Genomic DNA, 23908 nt, shown 5'->3' with positions numbered 1-23908 from the left:
TTATTTTCCTTGAATATATAGACTTCAATTAAAAATCAGTGCCAGTGGAACATCCGATCAGTGCTGCTGTTGACCGCACCCCCCCTCCCAGAACAGTGGGAGGAGGCTGACACGCTGAGTAAACCCCCTGATGCCGAAAGAAGAATGAGACCAGCCAGAGGTGAATTATAAACAGGCCTCATATGACTCAAAGAGCAACAGGTTTCTGGTTTTCCTAGCACAATTTCCAATGAACCATGGACACGAACTGCTAAATTAAACACAAAAATATGTAACCCAGGAGAAGCTGTGGGATGCAGCCTGGTACTTGCTTCAAGGATGCAAAGCCAGCAAACCTTCAACATCTGTGTGATGCTGTCAGTCATTATGGATGAAGAACGAAGGGCCTGTTTCCAGCATACTTTGGAATCTAGGCCACCATGAATCAATCCAGCTCTGCAGTCAGAAGAGGTCCACTCTCTCTTCTGGAAAGCTGTCGGCAGGTGCTGTAAAAGATGCCCCATTAAACAGATAAGTCAGGTCATGGTGGAGCAAGAGAAACTCTTTTATAATGCCACTGTGTCCTTAAGGTACCTGGCTGCGCACAACCCCTCTTTACAGGGTTGTAAAGTGCATTTTATTTCCTGTTTATTGAGATGTAACTTTTTTTTATTTGATTTTCCACCTGATGCAGCAGTCAGTAAGTTAGTAATGAGTATGTGTGATTAATCTGAGAAAGAGTAGCTTGTAACAGAAACCAGGGAGAAAATGGAATTTTGATATTGTTGTTTTTCAATTGTGAACTTATGCGGATGGAGCGCCAAATGTTCATCATTGCTTTGCACAAGTCACTAATCTTTATGACCTCATTTCAGGAGAGCTGTACATCGGTGGCGTGACGAAGAACATGTACAGTAATCTGCCCAAACTCATTGCATCCCGGGACGGGTACCAGGGCTGTCTGGCCTCTGTGGACCTGAATGGGAGACTCCCCGACCTGATTGCAGATGCCCTCCACCGGGTGGGTCAGGTGGATCGAGGCTGCGACGGTATGTTCTGGCTTATCTTTGTTCCGATACATCATATACTGCATTTGGTATATTACTGAATCAAATGATGGACCCATACATGCATTTAAACAACAACACATATTGTTTATTTTGCATCGGTTTGACAATAGCACAATAAATCACTATCGCTATATTCAAGTTTTCATATCACCTTATTTAAACTAAAGCTCTTTTAATGTCTTGAAAATATTTGTGTAAGAATTTAAATTTTATAAGAATTTCAAGTACATTCAGAGTAGTAGTAGTAGTAGTAGGAAACCCTGAACATTGTGTAGTGAAAAACATCCCTGAACCAAAGCAAACAGATGCTTTTGTTTGCTTTTGTTCAGGGATTCCTCCATGTTTGTTGTTGTTGTTATCATCCTAGCTGCCACGTGTCTTATATAAATATAAGAAATAAAAGTCAGTTTTTGTAAACATCATAAACATACAGAAATATCTTGTTTTCAAACAAAAGTGGGAAAATGAAAATCAAAAACAACAATCCAAATGAATGAATCCAATGAATATATCAATAACATCGTAAAAAAAACGGAAGTAGTTGAAGTGACATACAGGATTCTTCGTCACATTAAACAAACAGCTCCCCAAATTGCGGTAATGAAGACATAAAAATGTACTTAAAAAAACAAAAATGAATGAAAAGTAGCTGCGATGAGTAAATACAGTGCGACAAGCTGAAGTCGAATTTCTCTGTTAGCATTGGTAGAGCTCAGTAAAGTGGCTTCTGATAATCGAAATACCCTTTTTTCAATTTAGATCACTCCACATAAGTTGCAGCCCTGATTTGTAACTTCTGCGCCCGCAGCACTAGATTTGAAGGCCTATTGGCCCCTCAAAAGTTATTAAAGAAAAAACAGACTGCTTATAAAACTGCCTGGTCGAAGCAGCAACACTTAGAGAAAAAAAAAAACAGAAAATAAAGAAGACTTGGATCAGTGCCTCCATCGAGTCGGGCACCGCGGCCCTCTGGGAAATCAAGTCTGTGCCGGCCGACAGTCAGTGCGCCTTGGAGACGTGGCACCAGGGTAAAAGGTGTGGAGAGAGCGGGCAAATGCTACTGCCCAAAGTCCACCGCTGCACTCAGGATTAACTGGCCAGCGACCCAGTCAGACGGTCTGGTACTTAGCTGAGGCAAATGTTGTCCATGACAAAGATATTATTGTCACCAATGTTTTCCATATTGACGCTGAAACAGTTTAATCCGTTAAGATCCAAACAGCTCACCCTGAGACACTTGTAACATTTCCATGAGTGTGTGGTGTAATAGATTGAGTGCACTGTTCTGATAGATTTCCAGCTGGAACGTAAATATGAACAACTCTAGATGAGCTCTTGAAGGTCTTGTGAGTATTATTTTTATAATTAAAAATGAGAGAAAAAAAAAAAGTTATGGTAGCAGCAGCTGCATTCTGGTCTAACAGTGATTTATGACGCTATTTCAGTTTGGGCAACATGAAAACAAAAGCCTGCTCACCCCAATTAAGGGCAGAAGGTTTGAGCTTATGTGAGTCGACAAATACAATCTTCATATTCCTCTGTACTCCGGCGGCTCCATTTCTGCCCATTTACTAGTTTAATGGCAGGAGCTCTCACTGTTAACACAACTGCTGATCTTTCATTCCAGGGATTTTCAGGCAAATCGATTTTGGTTTGACTGTGGGTGCAATCCAGTGAAACAGCTCTCTCATGAAAAAACTATCTGACATTTGCACCTCTGTATAGCACTGTTCCCCCATTTTATTACCATTTATTACATCATCTATCACAAGGTAATGCTGAAAGAGAAATTGCCGTAAACTACACTGAAATGTTTATTACATATTTTAGTATTTAATAGACCACACATTGCTTCTAAATCATTTAAAATAAATCAAATTCATATTGTACTTTTGTAGTACACTGAGTTTGGGCTCTGCTTTATGTTTCATTGTCTGAATGAAACAAACATACTACTTTTAGACAGCTGTCAAAGTGTAGAGGTTGAACACAAACTTTCATTTTCTGTATGATATATGCTGTTGTGAATAGATGGCCAATGCTCGCTGAATTTAAGACGGATCAGTTAATTTTTTTTAATCCGTTTATTACCAGCTAAAAGCTCATAATTGATGGCACTGTTTACAGATTTGCTTATCTCTGCCAGCATTTTAAAAGCAGAGCAGCGAGTCATTATTTAAATATTGACCTGACCGTGGATCACAGCCAAAGTCCAGGGCAGAGACGGTTAGGAGGTGACTGTAAGCTTGTGTTCCATGGCCCGCCGCCGTCAGAGGTTTCTCCAGGTCTAGTCTCTGCAGACCGGCGGTCATGCAGAGGCCAGAACACCGAGTTTGTTCTTGGAGCTTTTTACAGAGTCACTCTGCTGGAACGTTGAATGTCTAGACTTGGCAAAGGACTGGAATAGAGCAGGGATTTGCCACACTGCGACTGTGAATTCTAGAGTGTTTGTGGAACCAAATCAAAGAGATAAAAATACACAGAGCTCAAACAGAACTGCGGAGTCAGTACCAGCTGACACTTAATTGCTGTATAAACAGTGTGACTATAACAGTGGCTACAAGAAGAACTGAAAAAGCATCAGACAGTAGCAGAACATTGGGATCCTTTCAACACTCACAACTGAGGCGTCGCATATTGTCAAACGCAGTTTTGCATGCAATGCTGACGCAAATGTGACATGAAGTGAAACCTTAAACTTCGACTCAACCACTGTCCTTTTGTGTAATACACTCTGTTAAGGATTCTTTGATGGGATCCCTTGCAACATACAGTAGACGGTTGTTTTCCATGTAGCTCATGGAAGCTAAAGTCTACTCGAAAATACTCAATATTCCACACCCACTGGAGCATGAATCTTTCATAGATAACCCAGAGGTACGGGTTAAGATACTTACGCTGCCACACGGTGAGCCGTAATTGCGTATTAAGTATTAGTTGGTTGAAGAAATATTGAGATGTGACTCTGATGTTTGTATGTTCATTTGCTGCCATCTTTTTGTATGAGTCACTTGTGTAACCAATAATAAGGATTGACGTGTTTTTGGCGATAAATTAGTTGTTAATATAAATGAATGACTAAAGCTCAAGGAGAAGTAGGTTTTCACACCTTATTAAGATGTTTTTTTTTTTTTAATTCTGGTCTGTATATATTTTTTCTAATGTGTTATATAAGGTGTGTTTCATTATTTGTTGGATGATTTCTGGACAAAGCTGGCAGCACCTGTCAAAATAGGCGCAGTAAATCACGTTGAACCAGAGGTTGGGATGGAATCATGTACTCATGAAAAGATTACACGCTGCAGTCAGATCAAAAGACTTGAGAGAATGGTTGCCTCCACCATTCAAAGAGTGCGGTGGCTATGTAAGGGGGTCATGTCTGTTTACAGAATAACTCAAAAGTCAGTACCATATGTGGTTTGAAAATTTACTAAATTTGATGTGGTTGGATTTTGGTTGTTTTTTTTATTTAACTATTTTTTGTCTCCTCTCTAGTCATGAATGACCAATAGGTTTTGTTTGAGTGGCCTTCACTAGCTGTCGACTGAGTTCATTGTCGTGAATTTAAAACTTCCAAAATAAATGTAGGACAATAATAATGGCTCAAAAAATAATAATGAATGAGTGAAATGAATGGAAATGAGTGTCTTGGGAGAGGTTTAAACTTGACTGGTGAAAATGCCATTTAAACACACTTCAAACACTACCAAATGGTTAAAAAAAAAGAATAACTATAACCCCTGGGCCCATTGTTAATAAAAAATGATGTAGTAACTGAACCAAAATGCCTTTGTGGAAAAAAAGAACACGTTTTACTTATTGAACGTGCGAAATTTTCTCAATTGCTTTCATGTTTTTAACATGGACCTTCTTCAGTGACACGTGCACTTGGGAAATACATCAGACAGTTCACCCATTCATTATTCATGCCTATATTTCCATCAGCTAGCTTCACTGGAGTCCCGCTGGGTGGGGGCTTCGGAAATAAACTCAGCAGAATAGGTCACAGAGAAAGACTTAACATTCTTGACTTATGCTGGCTGTATTTTTGACATTTTTGACTTGAAGGAAGGTGCATATTGAATGCAGGCAGTGCCTGCACTGGAGTGTGGATGTCTGTGGAGAAATTAGCACAGTGTCGCTGCTAATTGACAATTTAAATGCCGTCAACCATCCATGACCGTGAGTGGAACAACAGCTTCCTCTGCACCCTCAGACCAACACACACTTCAACTCCGATTTGTAATTCACCTTAGCCCTGTGGTCATTGAGCTCAAGCTTTAATCTGACTGTTTACGACAACAGACAGTCCTGGGGTGGATCCGCCTTTTGAATGTCCTCTTGTTCACACTGTTAGGACCCAGCACCACCTGCACGGAGGAATCCTGCTACAATCAGGGGGTTTGTCTCCAACAGTGGGAGGGCTTCACCTGCGACTGCACCATGACGTCCTATGGAGGCTCATTCTGCAACGACCGTAAGCTCCAGTTCTTCTTAACTCTGGGATGTGAATGGCTTTGAGTGAGTGGTCGTGGTTAGTTTTGCTGCGGGCAGTGTTGCTGTACGATGGCGTTGCCTGACAATTGTCATTGCTGAAGCAGTTTCCAACGTATACTGTAATAGCGGTAATCACAACGGCTGGACGTCACAGTGTTTCCAGCTATTTTCCTCATTCAGACCCAGATTTACAGCTCTTTACACAACAATTTGTGAAAGTCTTCAGGCTCCCAATTAGCTGTGATGGGCTCGTCTACCCGGATCTGGCATTAATCTGTCAGTGAATTTGTTGCTGTGTAGATTTTAATGGCACTTGAGAAACCCTCCGGAGCATGTTCTCCCCTCATTGATGTCTCATTACTCCATCTGATGTCCATTATTAGTCAGAGTTGTAAATCACTGCCAATCTGCTCTGGGTTCTCATGAGTTTTTTTTTCCTGTTTTGGTGGGTTGTTGTGAAGAGCATTAATGGTGCTGCACTGGGTCTAACCAGTCATGCAGGCTGGCAGAGGTAGCTTGTTGGTCCTGAGACTTCAAACGTAATGAATGAATAATAATAATAATAATAATAATAATTGAACTAAATGTACAATGAAACAAAAACGAAAATATTCTGAAGCATATATTGTAGTGTACTGAGAAAATGGATTTAAAAAGATCTTGAAGTGGCTTGTGAGAAGGGTTTCCTTGACAAGTGGTTCTCAACTGAAATGGCTTTTGGCCAAATACAACTTTGGTAATACAGTCTTTTAAACATTTCCATTGAAAAAGCTGAGTGCACTTTGGCACGTTAAAAAAATCCAAAAAAGGTTACCGTTTATTCTGTCATTTTAAAGCAAGCATAATAACTATTGTGAAGAGAGGTGCCCTTTAAAGTCCTGACTGGTGCCTCATCTGCGTTTCGGGGCAGCCCTTGTCTTTGAGTTTTAGTCATGCTTATGCATCATCAGCTCTAACTGATACATACAATAATACAGACAATAACCCATGTGGCAATGGCAGCGGCTTGTTATTAAACCGTATCTTGACTTTGCTAGGTTCACTTGCGGTGTATTATTTTGTAGCCAAAAAACATTTCAGGTGCTCATTAAATATAATTCATGGGCACCTGCCACTTTGCCATCATTGCACATATTGACCGTGAACAAAAGTATGTAAAATAACCATCTGAACCTCTTCTTTTCACACAGTCTGTGAGCATGAAAGATGATTTTCTTGTGAAGTCTACAACACAAGAACTCTTTCACCCAGTGCAGCGGTCTGAACCTTTCAGAGAATTCAAATCAGCAACGTACACTTCAACCATGAATGATATCCTGAACGATTAAAAGTGAAGCCCAACTTATTGTTCTTCCACTGAGTCGGACTTTATGAGCTGCTTTGTCAGGCACCGTGTTAAAATTCATCACTCCGCCCTGCCAGTTTATTTGCTTTATTTGCGGATTCCCTTCGTTAGGTTGTTAAATTAGCCCTGTTAATTAGGTCAACAAACGATGACAAGCGGTGGAAACAATAGGCTGATGAGTCAAGTTGTCTGTGGAAGTCTTCAGCAGGGAGACGGTGATAATGACTCCACCGTGGGCATGACAGCTTTTGAAAGAAAGGCGGGTCCATCGTTCTGTGGAGAGAGCGTGGTGTCATGTAGACTGTGGAGATGTTGCCTTGGCTTCATATGCTGGTGCTGCGACACACCGCAGTTGACAGGTTTTCTGTGAGGATTTATACAACGCTTGAATAGGTGTGGATGTGTGTTTGCCTGAGTGTGTGGTGCTCGGAGAGGAAACTCACCGGCAGCTCAAGACAAGCTCTTATTATTGCCCACAGCAGCGGAGGATTTTGATTGATAATAATCATCTGCCTCTGCATAACAAAAGCCCAGTTACTTTAATTGAATGTGTTCAGAGGAGATTTCTTATGTTAATGTGGAATGCCGGTTGGATTCCCCTCCGAACCATCATTGCTCATTGGTTAAAAATCTGCCGGCTGGGGTACTTTTGTATAACACATGCTGAGGACATTGCAAACAAACAGTGGTGCTATAGGGTGTATGCAAAAGAGTTGAGAATGTTTTGTGTATTAATCCACACCCAAGTGATTCACTCACTGAAAGGCACAAATTTGCTGCTCGATGGCACTCAAAAATGTTACTTGTGACAGTAAACACAATTTACGATTCGCCTTTCACCCGTTGGACTATAAAGACAAAAAGAGACTATAAAGAAGCATAATGGAGTCGTATAACTCCATAGCAGTCCGTATTTTTGTTTTCATAGGGTCAGTCGGCCTTATTAGTTGGGATGGCCTGGTCGGTACGTGTTCTGTCATCATCGTGGCCCGCTAGTTGTTTTACACCAGTGAGTGGATCCAAGGACAGCAAAACAGCCATCTACATGCTGAGCCCAGCGTGAAAGTGATTGTGGTTCGTCTGTCACCATGGTGACTCGACTCAAGACCGACGATTGTTCCACTTTTGGCATCAATCTGTTCAGCTCTTTCAAGGGACATGCAAACGCTGCAGCCAGTGTAGTTCTAATGTCCAGGTGTCCAGACAGTCTTTGTTGACCGCACTGTGATGAGTCAACCACGCATAGCGTGGCATCATCAACAAGCCTATTACAGGCATATTTTCCAGGCCGGATTCATTTGGAAGGCACCTGTTTTAATGCACCCCGAAAATTATTTTAAAAACTTCAGTTGGAGTATCAATCACATAAACATATAAAAAAAAAAGAAAATCCCTATGCAAAACTGTTTTGTGTAACATCATCAGAAGTGGGCAACCGGACAATTTCTGTCACTACATCTGGCACAGACCTGCACATGTAACACCCAATATCATTACCTCGCTACTAGCTGTACATTGCACATGCAATGAAATACTTACACAGTACACAGCTCGATTTATATCAGACACTGTGAATAAATGGCGTATTGTAAAAAAAAAAAAAATCATTAAAATTGATGAATGTAGTCGGGATAGCAGTGTCACAAAGTACGCAAGACCAGCAGAGTACAATCCTCATCCCTACTTGTAGCGGTTACTTAAAGACTTTTTCTATGCTTGTTCAAGCAACACAAGTCGATATGTGAATCTAAACTCTTGCTATTGTTTTTTTATTATGTATTGGTTGAGCAACCATGACATAAAGTAGATATTTTGAGACAGTATTATATTTAGTCCAGGATCCACAGAAAAATAAATACAATAAATAAATCAATAATAATAATGAGTGTTCTCTTCTCTTCTGCACAACACCACTAACTCAGCACCTTCTTCTAACGGTCAGTGAGTTTGATAGAAAATGGTGTTATCCCAAGGTACCCCAGCCTCATATAAGGAAAGAAAACAGTGCATGTATTGCTTGTTGTTTCCTCCCACAGCGCACATTTCCCCGTACTTCGACCGACTGCTCCAGCCAAACTCAGCTCGATATACGTACTCTCCTTTGATCCTCCAGTCAGCTCAAACTTTTGTCCTCAATGACACACCACTTCCTTTATTCTCCTTCTGCGTGCAAGGCACTTTGCTTTGCCCAGCGACTGACTTGCCGTGTCATTTTCTTGTACGCATTCACTTAAGGTAGGTTCCGAGCTGAGTCACTTTGTACTTTGTGCATTTCTTGCTTCTATCCCTTCGATAAATCCATCCCTCTTCCATAGGTTAAAGCCTCGTGGCAATTTTAATCAAACGATATTCGTGACTCTGTTTATTTACTATTTCATATTTGTGATATTTTTACTCTGCTCATCGACAATAAAGCCCCAAAGTTTAGCACATTTCTGCCAACTATAATGGGATTATCCCCAGATAATCTGTTCTGCTTGGCTGTATAGATTAGGCAGTGCGTGAATCATACGGATTTAAACATTGATATTTCTGTAATCAAATTGTTTCTCTCCTCTGCGTATGTCACTGAGCTGTACTTGATAGTTTAACAAGCTATTGAAAGAAAGCTCCCACCGATGAATCATTGGATTGTGAAGTGTTTGAGATCCATGTTTGTTATTGTTTTTAAATATACCTGAATTCCTTGGTAGTTATTTTGTAGTCATTCATGAATCCTCAACTGACGGTTAATATGATAATGTACTCAAATTTGTGCTGTTTTTTTTTTTTTTTTTTTCAATGCAAGGCACATATTTGTCATAAATATGAATAATACATGGTGAGAAACTGAGGTCAAAAGAAAGTCCAAAAAAGTGAGTTATTTGCAACACCACCAAAGAACAGCATGGACCACTGTTGTTTCTCTGATTTCGAAATAGTTGCTGTGTTTATTTGTCGTGGAATTCATGACTTTACTTCATTGCTTTTCAAAACAAACACGACATACAAATGCTGCAAGCTGCTCACACTTACTGAATACATTTATCAAGTTTTTGGGCACCATGACATTTGAAACAATGGCGAGTGGGTGTCTTTGTGAGCTACTCTGTCAGCCAGTGACTGCAATGCTTTCCAGGTTTTTGGAGAAAGAGTGCTGTTTGCACCTCCCCAATGACCCCATTTGCCCACACCCAACCACCACACCTGCGCAGGTCCCCATAGAGACGAATAAGAAAAGTGGGTTGCCATTTCCAATTGTCGATCCAACAACATCCCCAACTTCTCGATAATTTCTTCTCTTGTTTCTTCTCCCGAACAGGAGACGCATCTGTGTCGGATGACAAAAGCACACCACATTCAATTGTGGCTGTGGGTTGCTGCTCACATGTTAATCCACGCAGATACATCGCGGTAAAAAAAGAATGTCTTTTGTTTTGCCTGCACTCCCTTGCACACACATACACCAGAGAGAATTTGTTATTCAGTGGCAGCCTGCAGTGATTGACTGGTCTATTTGTCTCTGCGTAGCGTATAAGTGGGCCACTTGGTATTCTGCCTTATTCATCTGGAACCAACTCAGACAGAGATTCTGTGTGAGTGTGTGCAGCACAGGGGGTTTGTGCCTCTCCCACTTTCTGATTCTCTGTGTCTGCGCCTGTGTGCGTGAGTGTCGAGACACGAGGAGAGATGGTGCCTTTTTTTTTTTTTTTTTTTTTGTTAAACTGTGCACTGGCCCTGCCATTTGCAAACATGCATGTGTGCGATGAATCCAGCTGCTGGTGCTCGCTGCTGTCAGGCATACTAATTGAGAGTGTTTGCAGCCCTGCTGATTTCAATCTGCCTCCACTCCCGTTCCGTTATCTGTAGTTCTGCTTCTTCTTTTTACAATGTACACATGATCTGCTTCGCTTCTCATCTTGGTAAAGTCCTTAAATCTTGAGGATCAAAGTGCGCAAATGTGTTCCCTCTCCCTCGGAGCAACTCTTCATAACATTTGAGAGCGCGTTGCACGGTTTTTAACCAGGACACTGTGAGGATAGTGTCCGACAAGGCCCACCGATGATCGATTACATCTATCCGAAATGCTTTGGAATTATTTATCATTATATCATCCCTAAAATAAAGTGATGGTCGCGGGGCTAAAAGAAAAGAAGAGGAGATTTATGGCTGCAGGAAAAGGACTGGGAAGGTCAATGTGGGAGAGGCTCGGTTGATGTGGCAACTTCCGATGGTAAATCCTGATTGAGACTGAGAAGTTAAACTGAATAAATATTGTGATTAATACAGTCTTTTTTTTTTTACTCTATGGCCTTTACTCACGTTGTAACTAAATTATTTTGTGACTTTGCAACCCACTCTCACTCCCATGGTGTAATATATTGACGTTGGGAAAGTGGACTTTTGCGTTCTATACTGATGACAACCTTGTGTGTTTTAATGGAGCATGTCCTCCGCACTCTATAACCCCTTAGGTGTCTCTCCTCCTTACTGACAAAGTCAACGTGACTGAAGTGCACGGCCGTTTGAGGGGCTGTCAAAGCAGTTGACACCATATTTCATGTTGAACGAAAGCAGCGCCATCTCATGGCTTATGTAACGGCAACTTCTGTCTCTATTCATGTCCCGCGCTGCCCACTGCATCAGGATTCGCCATGGAAGGAGGAACATGAGCTTAAATTAAACATGCAATGCTGAAGGCTGCCTGGTACTCAGGTGGGCAAAACTTTTATTAGGTGCTGGCTTACTTCATCATATCAAATTTATGTCAAAACTGGCTTCCTGCTAATGGCATGCTGTTTATGCTTTGAAAAGTCGGAAAATGAGGACTCTGCTTCATGAAACTTTATCAGCCTTTCAAAACTGTTTCATAGCTTCTCATCTACCCATGACTACTGCTGATACATCCCACTCAGCGTTGAGCACGACATTCTCCCCCTCGTGATTTCTCCCTGAAATGTTTACCTCCACATCATCGGCTGTGAATCCACAGGTGACCAGTTACTAGGACCATGACAATACATACGTAGAGAAGAGATGGCTCGTGGTCTCTGGAGCGAAATCGCTTCATGATTCCTGCCTCTCCGTGTTTGTTACACACTTGTTTTAGATGTAATGCTGTTTGTCAGGCCTCTCGTTGTGATGAAGGTCACACAGCAGAGATTGGGACAGGCTCAGGCGGGGCCGTTGCGATTCTCATTGTCAGCTTGCCAGACTGGATGAGCATTGCAAAGCAGTTTTGGGAAAACCAATCGCTTGTGGAGGAATCGATCATTAGCACGAGCATATCTGACAATATTGTGACTGTGAACGTGCATCTGAAAATGACAGGTCATTGTTTTATAATCCAAACTTCTTCTTCTGACTTCCCCAAAGCATTTCTGTGTTTGTTTTCATATACTGTATTATAATAATAATAATATAATTATTGTCTTAGTTTGGCAATGTACATCCGTGCACTCAAAATACAGACACTTTGAGAGACAGTGTGATCACTCAATTTTCATTTCATTCGATGATAACATCTTGCCACTGCAAAAACTTTTGGAGGTCGACACACACAGAGGCCGCTGCTATCTTTCAATTTCCAGGCAGTGTAAAGGGAAGAAGGAAAGGACATGGGAACGAAAAGTAAGAGACATGAAATAGTGTTTGGGCATGCAAAGGCAAATTCATCTCTCCTAGAAGAGGGCAGCCTTAAACCTATTGAACTTCACAAGTCGCCATGACGAGAGCTCGACAGGGATTGTTTGAGGATGGAAACTTGGCAGTGGATGGCTGGTGTATGAAAGTAGTGGTTCTACGCTGGGAAATGGTGCGCGTGCCTCTATGCGTATTATAAAAAGTGCAACTGAAGTACAATGCTCAAACAAGGTGCAGATGTTAAAACCTCCACCCACAGCATCATTTTCATTAAATGTTTTGCTGATTACGGGTGTTTCACCGAGAGGAGATCAAGTGGGAGCGATAACGTTTGCCTGGATGGAGTGACAGTGATGGAATTGGCAATTAGATTAAACGGTCGCATTTTTACACCAGCAGTTCAATGTGAAGCTATGCAGCCTTTTGGTTGAGGGAAGGAGGAGTGGGCAGATCATTCACTTTAGACAGTTTAGACTTTTCATTTATTGTTCATATTGTGGTTTTTGGAAACCTTAAATAACCGAGAGAATAGGGAAACTGAAAACTGAAAAAAAAAAAAAATCTCAAATGACATCAAAACAAAAGAAGCATTGTAATGTCGCTCAACGAAAAGCTTCAACTCCACTGAATGATCAGGAAACTCACAGTTCATCAGTGGTGAAGGAAAGTGGCGCGGAAGTGAAACTGAATGACAAAACTTTCAGTCAGACTTTATTTTAGCCCCTTTCTCCAAAATATCTGTCTAACGGTCTGATAGCTTTGCCAGCACGGCAGCCACTCGCTTTTTAATTTAGGTCTAAAAACAGCAAAAGGAAATTCCGTTCGCTCTTGATGAGTCTTTGCGTTGTGTCGAACCGGAGCGAAGCCTCTGCTGCTCGGCTTTAATTAAAGATCAGATGAGCTTTTAAACCGCAATGTGCATTAAAGGACAATTAATGGGGCTTTGTAATTGCTTTGAGACCACTCCAGCCGCGTGCAAACATTATCAAAAGCCTTCCGCTGTAGTCTCCCACCAGAACAAAAAGAGTGGGAGGGAAAACATGGAGGGGGAAAAATAAGGCATTGAAAAACAGGGTAATGATATTATTTCTCGCAGGCACTCATGCTTTTTTTATGGGTGAACTCCTTTGTTGACAATGTTGTAAAAGGCACCGTCACCTAATATGTCCAGTGGTAATCATTTCAATTTGATTCAGAGTTGCACTCACCAACACCAGCCACACACAATAAAACAGTATTTTCATTCACACCGAAGATGAACAATCTTGTTAAACACTACTGACATCTGGATTGGCATTTTAAAGGACATTAAAGGACGATTTTTATCGTTCATAAGTGATTGTTTTCTTAAGTCAATTTAGGAATGTGGAAGTTGCTTTCCATTTTTTCTGCATGAGCAGATTGATCCATTTTAATTTCACTTTAGCAATGATATCAGAACATGATCCAGAAATACCAAGAGAAATCAACCTTTTTTCTTTTTTATAATCATTATTTTTTTCCAATCTTCATATTGTTGATCTTATATTAGTTAAGCACAAAGAGGTGTTGCAGAGCAAAGCACACACTCGTCCGCTGTTGTCGTAAATGGCATAGAAAACTCTGCTGTATTCCCTTTCTTTCCTAACTGATATTTCTAATGCTTCTATTGGTAGCAAAGATTCTCCCTTCCAGAGACAATAAGGTTTCACTATCATCTGACAATCTTGATCAATTACAAGGGTGTTAGTGGAATCAGCTAAGACAGATGCGGCTGTCGTGTCTTTACTCTGTGTACCTGACTCTGCCCGCTTAAGGTTGTGACTCAGAGTGCATACAACTCTGTGCTTGTTTGCTGTGTAACCCAGACACTGGGTTAATAAAAGCAGACAATTTTAACAGTTTAACAGTTTATAGGTTGGTGACCAACATCAAAAGGACCAACAGCAACAGACATGTTTGTCATTGGCTGCACGCACAATTGTGTAATAAGAGAAAGAGAAAGCCCTGCTAATTTCAATGACAAAGGTGGACACAGCACCGTAGCCAACTAGCCCAGCTTGAACGCTACTACTGATCAATGGCCAATATGTCAAATGATCACTTGTGCATTCATCCAGTTGCGTGTTCTCATATTCTTCTTATATTGAATTAAATAAGGTAACAATTTTAAAAAGCCACACTGTCGTCTTTCAACAATCATCTGACTTGGAATTAAACCTAAAATTATGTCAGGTCTTATTTAACTTGCCTTATTTTCATATGGTTTGTTCTCACAAACATTTTACTTACTAATAAACCACACAAATATTAAGCATACTCTACTGATAAGGCTTCTTTATGCTGTTTTGCTTGCAAACCTTCCCAAAGTCACAGCCTTTTTGAATCCGTGGGAACAACTTGGGTCCTGCGTAGAAGAGGTAATCTGAAGTAAGCATGCCACGCACTATCACCAGGGACACCATAGTTTATAAAGCGCGAAAGATAAGCATTTTGTCATCTGTGACAGATGAAGTTAAGATGCTGCACCGCCATGTTGGCTGGTTGTCATCCGTTGGAGTTGTGCCGCCACATGGATGAAGATTAGACAAAGAAACCGAGGAGCAGGTGGACGGATTATATCATGACACTCACCAGGAAATGTCTTGTTATCCCTTCGTCAGTGCTCGCTAATGAAGCCAAAAACCAGCGTATGACTGGTGAGAGTGTGTGTGTCATTGCATAAGCTGCTGGTGAGGGCATAACCGGGGCTGCCTTGTAGCTGCAAATGCCAGCGCTTCCAGCCACGCATACTGAGTGTGTTTCCCTTACATCACGTCTGGAATTCAAGGCCTGAGGGCCAAGTTAGGTTATGAAATTCAGAGTTAAGTTAAAGCACACTTTAATCCAGGTCACCTGGAGTGAATGGAGATATCATGAAGATTACTGGGCTAAGCATTGTCAGAAAGACAGTATATAAATACCCTAAATGAGTGTCAAAGGTTCCAAAAATGGAATCTGAGGAGCATGACAGGGTATCTGTTTGTGCTATGAAGTTATACCGAAGGAGCACATTTGGATATTTTGACACTTGCTTGGAGGGTGTTTACATTTTTGGTCTGTAATGTTTTGACACCCCGATTTATACCATCATTTCCAGTTCTAAAATTGTAAGGCGGCTTCAGCGAATGTTGTCTGCTGCTCACTGAGCCTTTAAAAAAATGAATTGAATCATTAAGATGTTGAAGGCCTTCAAGTTATATGTGTGACACACATGATGTTCTTGCTTCTAATACTTCTAATAATAAAATTATTTAGCACTACTGGAAGTCACCAGAACATTTTTCTGCCTTCAACCCGACACTTTGTCCCCCAACACGTTGTCACTCCCAAGGGGTCTCATGTAGACAGTTGTCAAGTGGACTTTTTCATTCCAGGTTGATGCAGAAGTCTGCCTTCTATATCTTTTGTTGACTCTTCATCTTGCAGTTGAATGATATGTTGCTGCGTTTCCTGGGGTAAGGGTCCCAGCATCGGTGCGCTAACCCAAATCAAATTTTTATGGGGAGAAAACGCTTGATTCATTTGACAGCCTACTGCGCCAAACTTGGCTTCTGCATCCACAATGGACAAAAAAGTCCACGACAATGATCAACACGTGACGTCTTAAGAGTCTTTCATTCCCCATCTCATTCATAGAGGAAGTTTCCTTTCATACTTTAATACTAGAGTTGGTATCTAGCGGATAAAAAAGGGAAATCCAGGATTTTCTTTTCCACAGAGAGGCAGCAGCAAGGATCATTTGAGGCCAGGCCACGAGAGCCTCTGCAAGTAGATGAGTGTCCTTGAGCAGAACATGAACTACATTAATAATAACCGGAGTGACAGTTTTGTCTCCGAATGCAGCTTCTCTGGCTTCTGCTGAAAGTAAACTGCACTACAATTGATAAATTTCAGCAAATTTGTGATGGTGCGCTCATGGGAGAATCAGGATGAATTTTAATTGGGATGGAGAGAAACTTGCGCCATGAATCATCTCCGCAGACAGATTGCTGACTGCTATTGTAGCTGTGTGGTGCTTTGTTTTTGACTCTAAGAAAGGAGCCTCTCACAACTCTCTAGTATCTTCATTGTTGTCCGAGTAACACTGACTTTTAGAAGCACTGTTATGACGACCGAGTCAGGCCTGACAAAATACTCCACTAGTAAGAGCTTTTAAAAGCAATAGTGGGAGGTAAATGAGCAAGAGAGAAAACCCCTGATGCTGTGAAACTAAATACTGTATCTCCATTAAAGCCTCAACCTTCCCACTCACAAACCAAAAAAAGCCTTGGAAGCTAATTTTAACCTCATCACTTCAAATGGTGGAAAATGTGCTTACAGTTGTAATGCTGTAAATAATGTATTTGCATAATGTTGGCTCATGTGCACGCTTCTTTGTACCCTCATTCATCTCATCCCCCCTGGGCCACAAGAATATGTGGACATTTCTTTTAAGTTTCCAACCTGCACGAGCTCTTCAGATGTGGCAATGAAGCACTTTGGGTGCTTGCAACATCTATATTTTATATACTGCAGGTCCTTCACAGTCCTTTTTAGAGATTTCCCACAATGGGGTTCTTAAATCTACCCCAACATGGTGACTTCCTTTGGCTTACAGACTTCAGCTACAGTACGAAGAGTCCATAGTTGCAAAGTCTTAAATGGTACAGGTGTATCGTATCACGGCCTCACACTCCCACTGATGCTGGAACAGTGTCTCACTCGACATCCCGCTGTCACTGGTTTTGCTGAGGAGAGACCAACATTCCCCTGGCACGACTCCTATTCTGCCCCTATTCAAAATGCGGACAGCAGGACAATAGAAACAAGCAGGGTCTATCAGTCGCGAAGGCAAACCCAAACAAAAACAAGTCAAAAATGTCTATAGAAAAAAAAAAAAAAACAACAAACAAACAGAACAAAACTCCTAAAGAACAAGAGCTGCCGAATTGGCGACCACCTTTGTTCTGTCAGGCAATTGCCTCGTGACTAAACTCATGCTAAATCAAAGTGAAACATTTCAAACAAAATTGTGTCCCTTGTTAAATACGATAAGATCATGAAGTGCCACTAAATTCCCATGGCATTGTTGTTCCAATTCATGGTCTATATTTTGGACATTACATGTTGTACGTTCATCGTCTAAAGAATAACTTCCAAAATAACAAAAATAATGGCAAAACATTATCTTTTGAATGCTTTTTGAAACATCTCCGAAAGTCAAGAATATTCCACGGGTGAGAGCACATCATGGCTGCCAATTATCATCAACTGAAGCCATGGCTGAACTGGGACATCCCTAAGCGCTGCCCCACAGGACTTTATTTTCAGTTGCTGTCGTCCAGAATTCTGATTTGCTCAATCTTCAATGTTGGTCAACAGATGGTGTACGCTTGGGTGGTGTGCAATAGTCATTAATGGTGTTTTTATCTCAGAGCCTCCCCTGTGAGCGAGTGTGCAGGCAGGATGATGGTGTGCGCCCAAGCAATTTTGAACAAATCCACACATGACCTAATAAATATAACTCCCTGTGTTGTGTCACACACTCTCTGCAGATAGTATTGACAGGCAGCACAGGCAGATCAATCGTCTGTCTCAGAGCCAACCCTCTATGCAGCATGCTTTCCATGTTCTTTCCCGCTTCTTCCACCTGAATTACTGTTCACCTCAAGCATGTACACCCGAATCACACAGTCTGTGAAGTTATTCAGTTACCTAGCATCATGAAACATACGAAGGTAGCCTCAGCCGTTTTATTGTACACCACCAGAAATTCCCAAAACAAAGCGTCCTCTGCTTCCACCTCCAAAATCAGTGACAAGGCCTTGTGGGGAAAGGACAGTGGGTCACATGGAACCATTTAAACCCATCTCGATGTGATATGCTCTGCAGCTTGCACTTATGAATAGTGTATAAAACCCAAAGCTCTTAACATACACTCACTTCCACGCAACCGAAACAAATCCTCCAGCTACACCACTATTTCTGTCCTGTAGTTGAATATATGAATATTTGGGGGGGAAACAAAACAAAAAAAAAGGCTTCTAAGTTTAGTTAATCTCACTCTGCAACACCACTGAGTCACAAGCTCATAAAACAAATATCTGGGCTGCCGTACTTACGTAGGTACTGTTTCGAAATATTATTCTTTTTGAACATGCCGACCCATCGAAAGAAGAGAAATTACACATTTTTTCTTTTTTTCAAAAAGGTGAGATAGGAGCCCATTTATTTCAGAATGTGTGACAATACATTTACAGATGTGTGAAAGGAGTTGTGAGTCGAGCGATTTGTTTTCACGTATAATACGTGAAGATATATTTTTGGCAAGATTTACAAGTTCTCAAGTTTTCCTAGAGTGTAAATCACCTTTCTTCCTGCTCTCGCTTTTGCTCCCAATTGTCTGAGATATTCGGTGAAAACACAAACTTGAGCGTTTTCAGGGCTGTGGAGTGGGACAATCATTTTGACCAATCACAGCCCTTGCACTTGGACCCGGGCTAAAAATCATTACCACCTGCCAAGGTCTGTCCTCCACTTAACAAAAAGTGAAGAAGGAGTCTTCTTTTACTCTTTTTATGTCTTAATAGCATCGATGATACAACACGGATGGTCACCAACATTGAAAAGTCCTAGCTGCAAGTCCTGCTACAAGAACATTGCAGCAGGACTTGTAGCTGTTGTGAAATAAAACTCTTCAAGACTCCTAAACCACTCAGATTCACTTGGAAGGAATGGAACTACAGCATGCAACAGCGCCTTTGACGGGTTAGATATTTTCACTTAACTGATTTTAACTCGGCTTCTGTTGTTACTATTACTTTTCAAAGCACTGATTTCTCATTGTCACAAGCTGACTCCCTTGAATTCAGTACCTCTACTGAAAGAAGCGTCTACCTTCTGATATACGTTTTAAAAGAGCGTCACAATTGAAAATGACTGCTTTTCTGTCCTTTAATAACCCCATTTTTGCCTGTATGGTTCAGAGCATTTTTTTTATCGCTCATTTAAACCTTCCAATTTTCATTTGTATTTTTAAAAAAATAGCATTCGTACGTACATAACCAACAAAAGACTTTAAATTAATGGCCAACATAAGCATAAATGATTCAACGGCCCAGATTTCAATATATCGCAGGGCGGCAAAAAGGGAAACGCCTCGAGCAAAGTACTAGTTCGCCTTAACACATGGAAGTGTAGCCTTAAATATGGCATCATTTTTACTCTGTCTTTTGAAGTGTGGGCATGCTGGGAATTGTCTGGACTGTTTTAAAAGTTGTTAATTGAGTGATTTGCAAGTTAGATTGAATTTTAATTAGCTCCGAACCAAACTCCCCAGGCTAAACATTGTCTGCAGCTTCCAGTGTGGATTTGCGTAACCAGCGAAAAGAATGAGAGAAGCGGTTGAAAAAAACAGGACACTTTTGTGATAATGTAATTATACAAAATTTTACAGCACACACATCATTGCTGCCAATTTGCACTGCAGAAGGGAGGGAAAAAAAAGAGTTTTGATGCCTGACAGAGCCGCAGTGATGAAATATTGAAGCAGTTCCCAACCCATGGAAGAGTGGCTACTTCTCAAAAATTCTGCTTCAAGATAAAAGACTGACCCCCTGCTACTTCAGTTCACCTCGACCATTCTGATCATTTACTCTCCATGTGTCTTACCTTCTGTCTTTGTCTTTGCTCACGCTGTATGTAAGTTGTTCTTGTCGTAGTGGATATGTTTCTCTTGCTAGAGAATGGGATGGGAAGAACGTTTGTAACCTGTCGACTAAATAAATTCAGTGTCACATTGACGCATTCGATGGTATGCAACCAGCATGACAGAAGACAACTCAATGAACCCTCTATTGTTGGCTTGGCCTGTTGGATGGAACACTTGATAAAGGTGTTGAATCTTAGGGAGACAGCTATTCAATATTGTTGTGAAGCCCCCATGACTCTGCATGAGAGTACTTTATCCCCCAGATGGCAGGGGAACATTACTAGGTCATAGCACTGTTATTATTATTATCATTATTATCGCAACAAAAAAGCATATAAAATTACAATGTTTGAACAAGAAGGGTTGTCTGCTTTTCCGCCATTTAATGTAGCACTATCATTAAGTCAGTAATATCTTTGTCAGTCATACCTTTGGTATATGAAATTGTTAAGGTAAAGGCAGAAATGTTGCTTAACCACTGCTTTTAAAGGAATACATTAGGACATAACAGCATTGATCCTGATGCATTTGCGGCTTGTGCATGATTCAAAATAGTGTATTACTGAATGAGGTGGCATTTCTTCCGTATGTGTATTTTCACCTGAGCTACATACAGTATCCAGAGCCTTTCTATAGACCTTTTCTCATTTAGGTGCACTACAGCTGGCTGCCCTCTAGAGACCTGTCCTGTTGTCAGAGGAAGAAGATTAAAAAGAGAGCCTTGTAGTGTTCAACGGAAGATCAGGTAAAGGGGGGCAGTGGAGCATCCAGTGATAAGAAAGTTTTGAGCCCTTTCAGGAGTATGTGTGTCACTAGACGATGATGAGCACTTTGAGGTTGTTTTTCTCGATAATTGTAAGGAATCAGAAGAGAGTTTGCAGACAGGCAATAAAAGTCATCCAAAAGTGTCGCTGAATTTCACTGCTTCTCAAATGAAAAGGTCATAGATGAACAACGGAAACAAACCGCACTGCAGTCCGCTTTGAGATGTCATAGATTTACATCATTATTATTGTTAACATGAAAGTCCGAAGCCAAAAAGTAGGTCAGGTCTGACTTTGTGGTTGTTGGCAACAAAACTAACTGACTGGACATTGTGCTGGGGACCTCACGTTTTGGGTGGAGATTGCTATGTGTGCGAGGCTTCTCTACGCATGCGAGACAAAATGAAGAGACAAGTGAAACAGAAACACATCTGAGCTCCATCTACTTGAGCACCGAAGAGAGAGATCAGTGTCTCTCACTAACGGGTCCTCAGAGTATTGCAGTATTCTTGTGAGACCTGGATACTAACTGATGCACTGAGACAAAGACTGAGCTGGTCTGCCAATTGCTGGCTTTGACTGGACTTGGTACAAAACATGGCATTATTGAAAGGAGCAGTGTAGACTGGCTCCCTTGCCAAAGCTTTGAGAGAAAACCTGTGCTTTTACCGCTCCCTGTTCGCTGTCTTTTATGAACCAAGTTGGTCGGATAATGTGCTCAGCACACACAGCATAAATCCCAGATGTCTGTGGAAGCACTCCATTTTGATGTGATTCATTGGTTATGCATAATGAACCCGACTTGGCATCAGAAGTCATCTCAGTTTGTGTATTTGAACACAATTTGTAAATATAGTGGGCAGCTGCTGTTGTTTTTTACTGTGGAAAGTGATTGTGTTGTTGGGGCACTGGGAGTCTTGTGACAAAATAAGGCATGTGGAACAAACTGAGACAGTCCCTGGCTTCAGCACACAAGACTCCTGGCGTTGAGTTCCTACCATTTCATCCATCACTCTGAGCTGTTTCTTTTCACAGCCTAAAATATGCTTCTTTGTCTCGCCGGTGACCTCACTCCTCTGCTTTCATCTCAACATCTTTGCTGTCTAAAAAGATTGTGTAATTGGCCCCGAGAAAGGTTTTCATTCGAGGCGACAAACATTCATTTGCTGACTGGAAAACAAAGCAGGCACTGATTGCTTTTTCAGCTCTCATTTAATATTCAGCAGAACAACCATGGCTTATTGGCTTCCCCTAGCTCCCCTCTGACACTGATGTTCTTTTTTCAATCCCATTTTCACTAAGACTGAATGCTGAGAGCGAGCGGGTGATTTGACGCATGATAAGCGTGGTTGAGAAGAACAACAATCTTACGGCCTTTACACTTTCAACCTCTTTCACGATTCCCATTGAATTGTTTCCATGAATAATCAGGCAAACATAAACTCACTTTATCGACATATTCAATACATTCCAGGTACATTTGACTAACAGTCACTTCGAGTGAGTGACATCACCGAGAGACTCTTGGTATCTTCCCAAGCCTGTCTCAGTCTAAGCCTTGCCTTTGCATCCTTGTTTGTCCTCTTTCATTCTGCACCCACTGCAGCCCTTGATCGGGTTGGGCACGTCTCCACTGGCCACCCAAAATGATCTAAATGCAAGCTTTTATTGTTGCTGTGGCTGGAAACTTTAACGGTATGGTCAAGTTTGTTCCATAGATGCTATACTCGAACAGGAGGCTACTGAGGCCAGCATGCCTGTATACGTATATATTTTTTGTTTCATTTGGTTTACAATATGAAAGATGTATTTAAGCTGTCAAACTGACTAACATTCGACCAAAGAAAGCTTTTGAGAAGAAAGAAAACACAATAGGTTAGGAAAAGAAAATGAAGAAGAGAAAAAAGGCAAGAAAAGGAAAAAATCAGAATTACATTTCTGAATGACAATAAGACCCCAAGGCAATTAAGCGGCAGCAGGATGCCAAGGCCTGCCCGGGGAACAGGTAGTATTATTTAGGTAGTAGTATTTTGAAAATGACAAAATTAGAAAAGCGTAAATGACTGCTCTGGACAACATTTGGATGTGAACAACGTATAGATTAGATGACAATGTGCAGTTCTTTAGAGCAGTTACCACACACTGACAGAACTAAGCAAAGAAGGAAAGGAGGTTTATCCAAGGTCAGATTTGCAGGTAACCGTGACAGCATTATGATGCCACATTTGTCACAGTTTGGTGGAATATCCTCCATGGCATAAACATTCAGAAACTTTCATTGGATGCTGCGTTTTTGCTCAATGTAATTCAATTTCACTTGGTTCACTTAAATATGTAGACAAGTCGTAAGTGTTGCAGTCATTTTGAAAATGTTATATTATTAAATGTTACTGATGACTTCATCTCTCTATAGTAGTCCTCCTCCATCATTCCCATTTTCAACCCTCCTTCCAGGCCAAGTGCCAGTTCCACATGCCTTGAATTATAATTACACACAGCATGCCATATTGATTTATGCAGCCTATACATGTAAACGTCATGTACACATCACACATCATTTTGACATCATGAAGATATCAAACATATAATATTCATATATTGAAATATATTCAATCAGTGAAATCTCAGTCTCTCTCTACCTCTCATCTAATTAAAAATATTCACACCTCAACCACCAGCTTTTCTTTAAAAGTCTATTTATAGCTGCGGCAAGATACACATTCATCTTCTATGTTGCTGAGAAAGTCGTGAGGTACCTTTGAAACAGATTCAAGTATTGTTTTACACAGGTGAAAATAAACCTCATTCTCCACTAAGGTGCCAATATGTGTATTTTGCTGCTTAGTTTCAACTGAAATATTATACTATCAGAAAGACAAAAAAAAACGAGCACAGACAAGAGCACACAAACACTTCCAAT

At 41.0% G+C, this 23908-nt stretch overlaps 1 protein-coding gene across 16 annotated transcripts in view; it reads left to right on the top strand.

The window, feature by feature from the left end:
• The window catches only part of nrxn2b (neurexin 2b), a 633241-nt gene that overhangs the window by 346950 nt on the left and 262383 nt on the right, over positions 1–23908 (top strand). For all 16 annotated transcript variants that reach the window (XM_053860769.1, XM_053860768.1, XM_053860772.1 and 13 more), the window contains 2 exons: positions 855–1028; positions 5407–5526. In XM_053860769.1, the coding sequence (XP_053716744.1) occupies positions 855–1028; positions 5407–5526 (294 nt within the window). The remainder of the gene's footprint in view (positions 1–854; positions 1029–5406; positions 5527–23908) is intronic.

This window comes from Synchiropus splendidus, chromosome 3 (assembly GCF_027744825.2).
Source record: "Synchiropus splendidus isolate RoL2022-P1 chromosome 3, RoL_Sspl_1.0, whole genome shotgun sequence".
In the NCBI taxonomy this organism is placed as follows: Eukaryota; Metazoa; Chordata; class Actinopteri; order Syngnathiformes; family Callionymidae; genus Synchiropus; species Synchiropus splendidus.
Note: the sequence above shows the minus strand (reverse complement) of the source record. Positions and strands in the feature narration are given on the sequence as shown.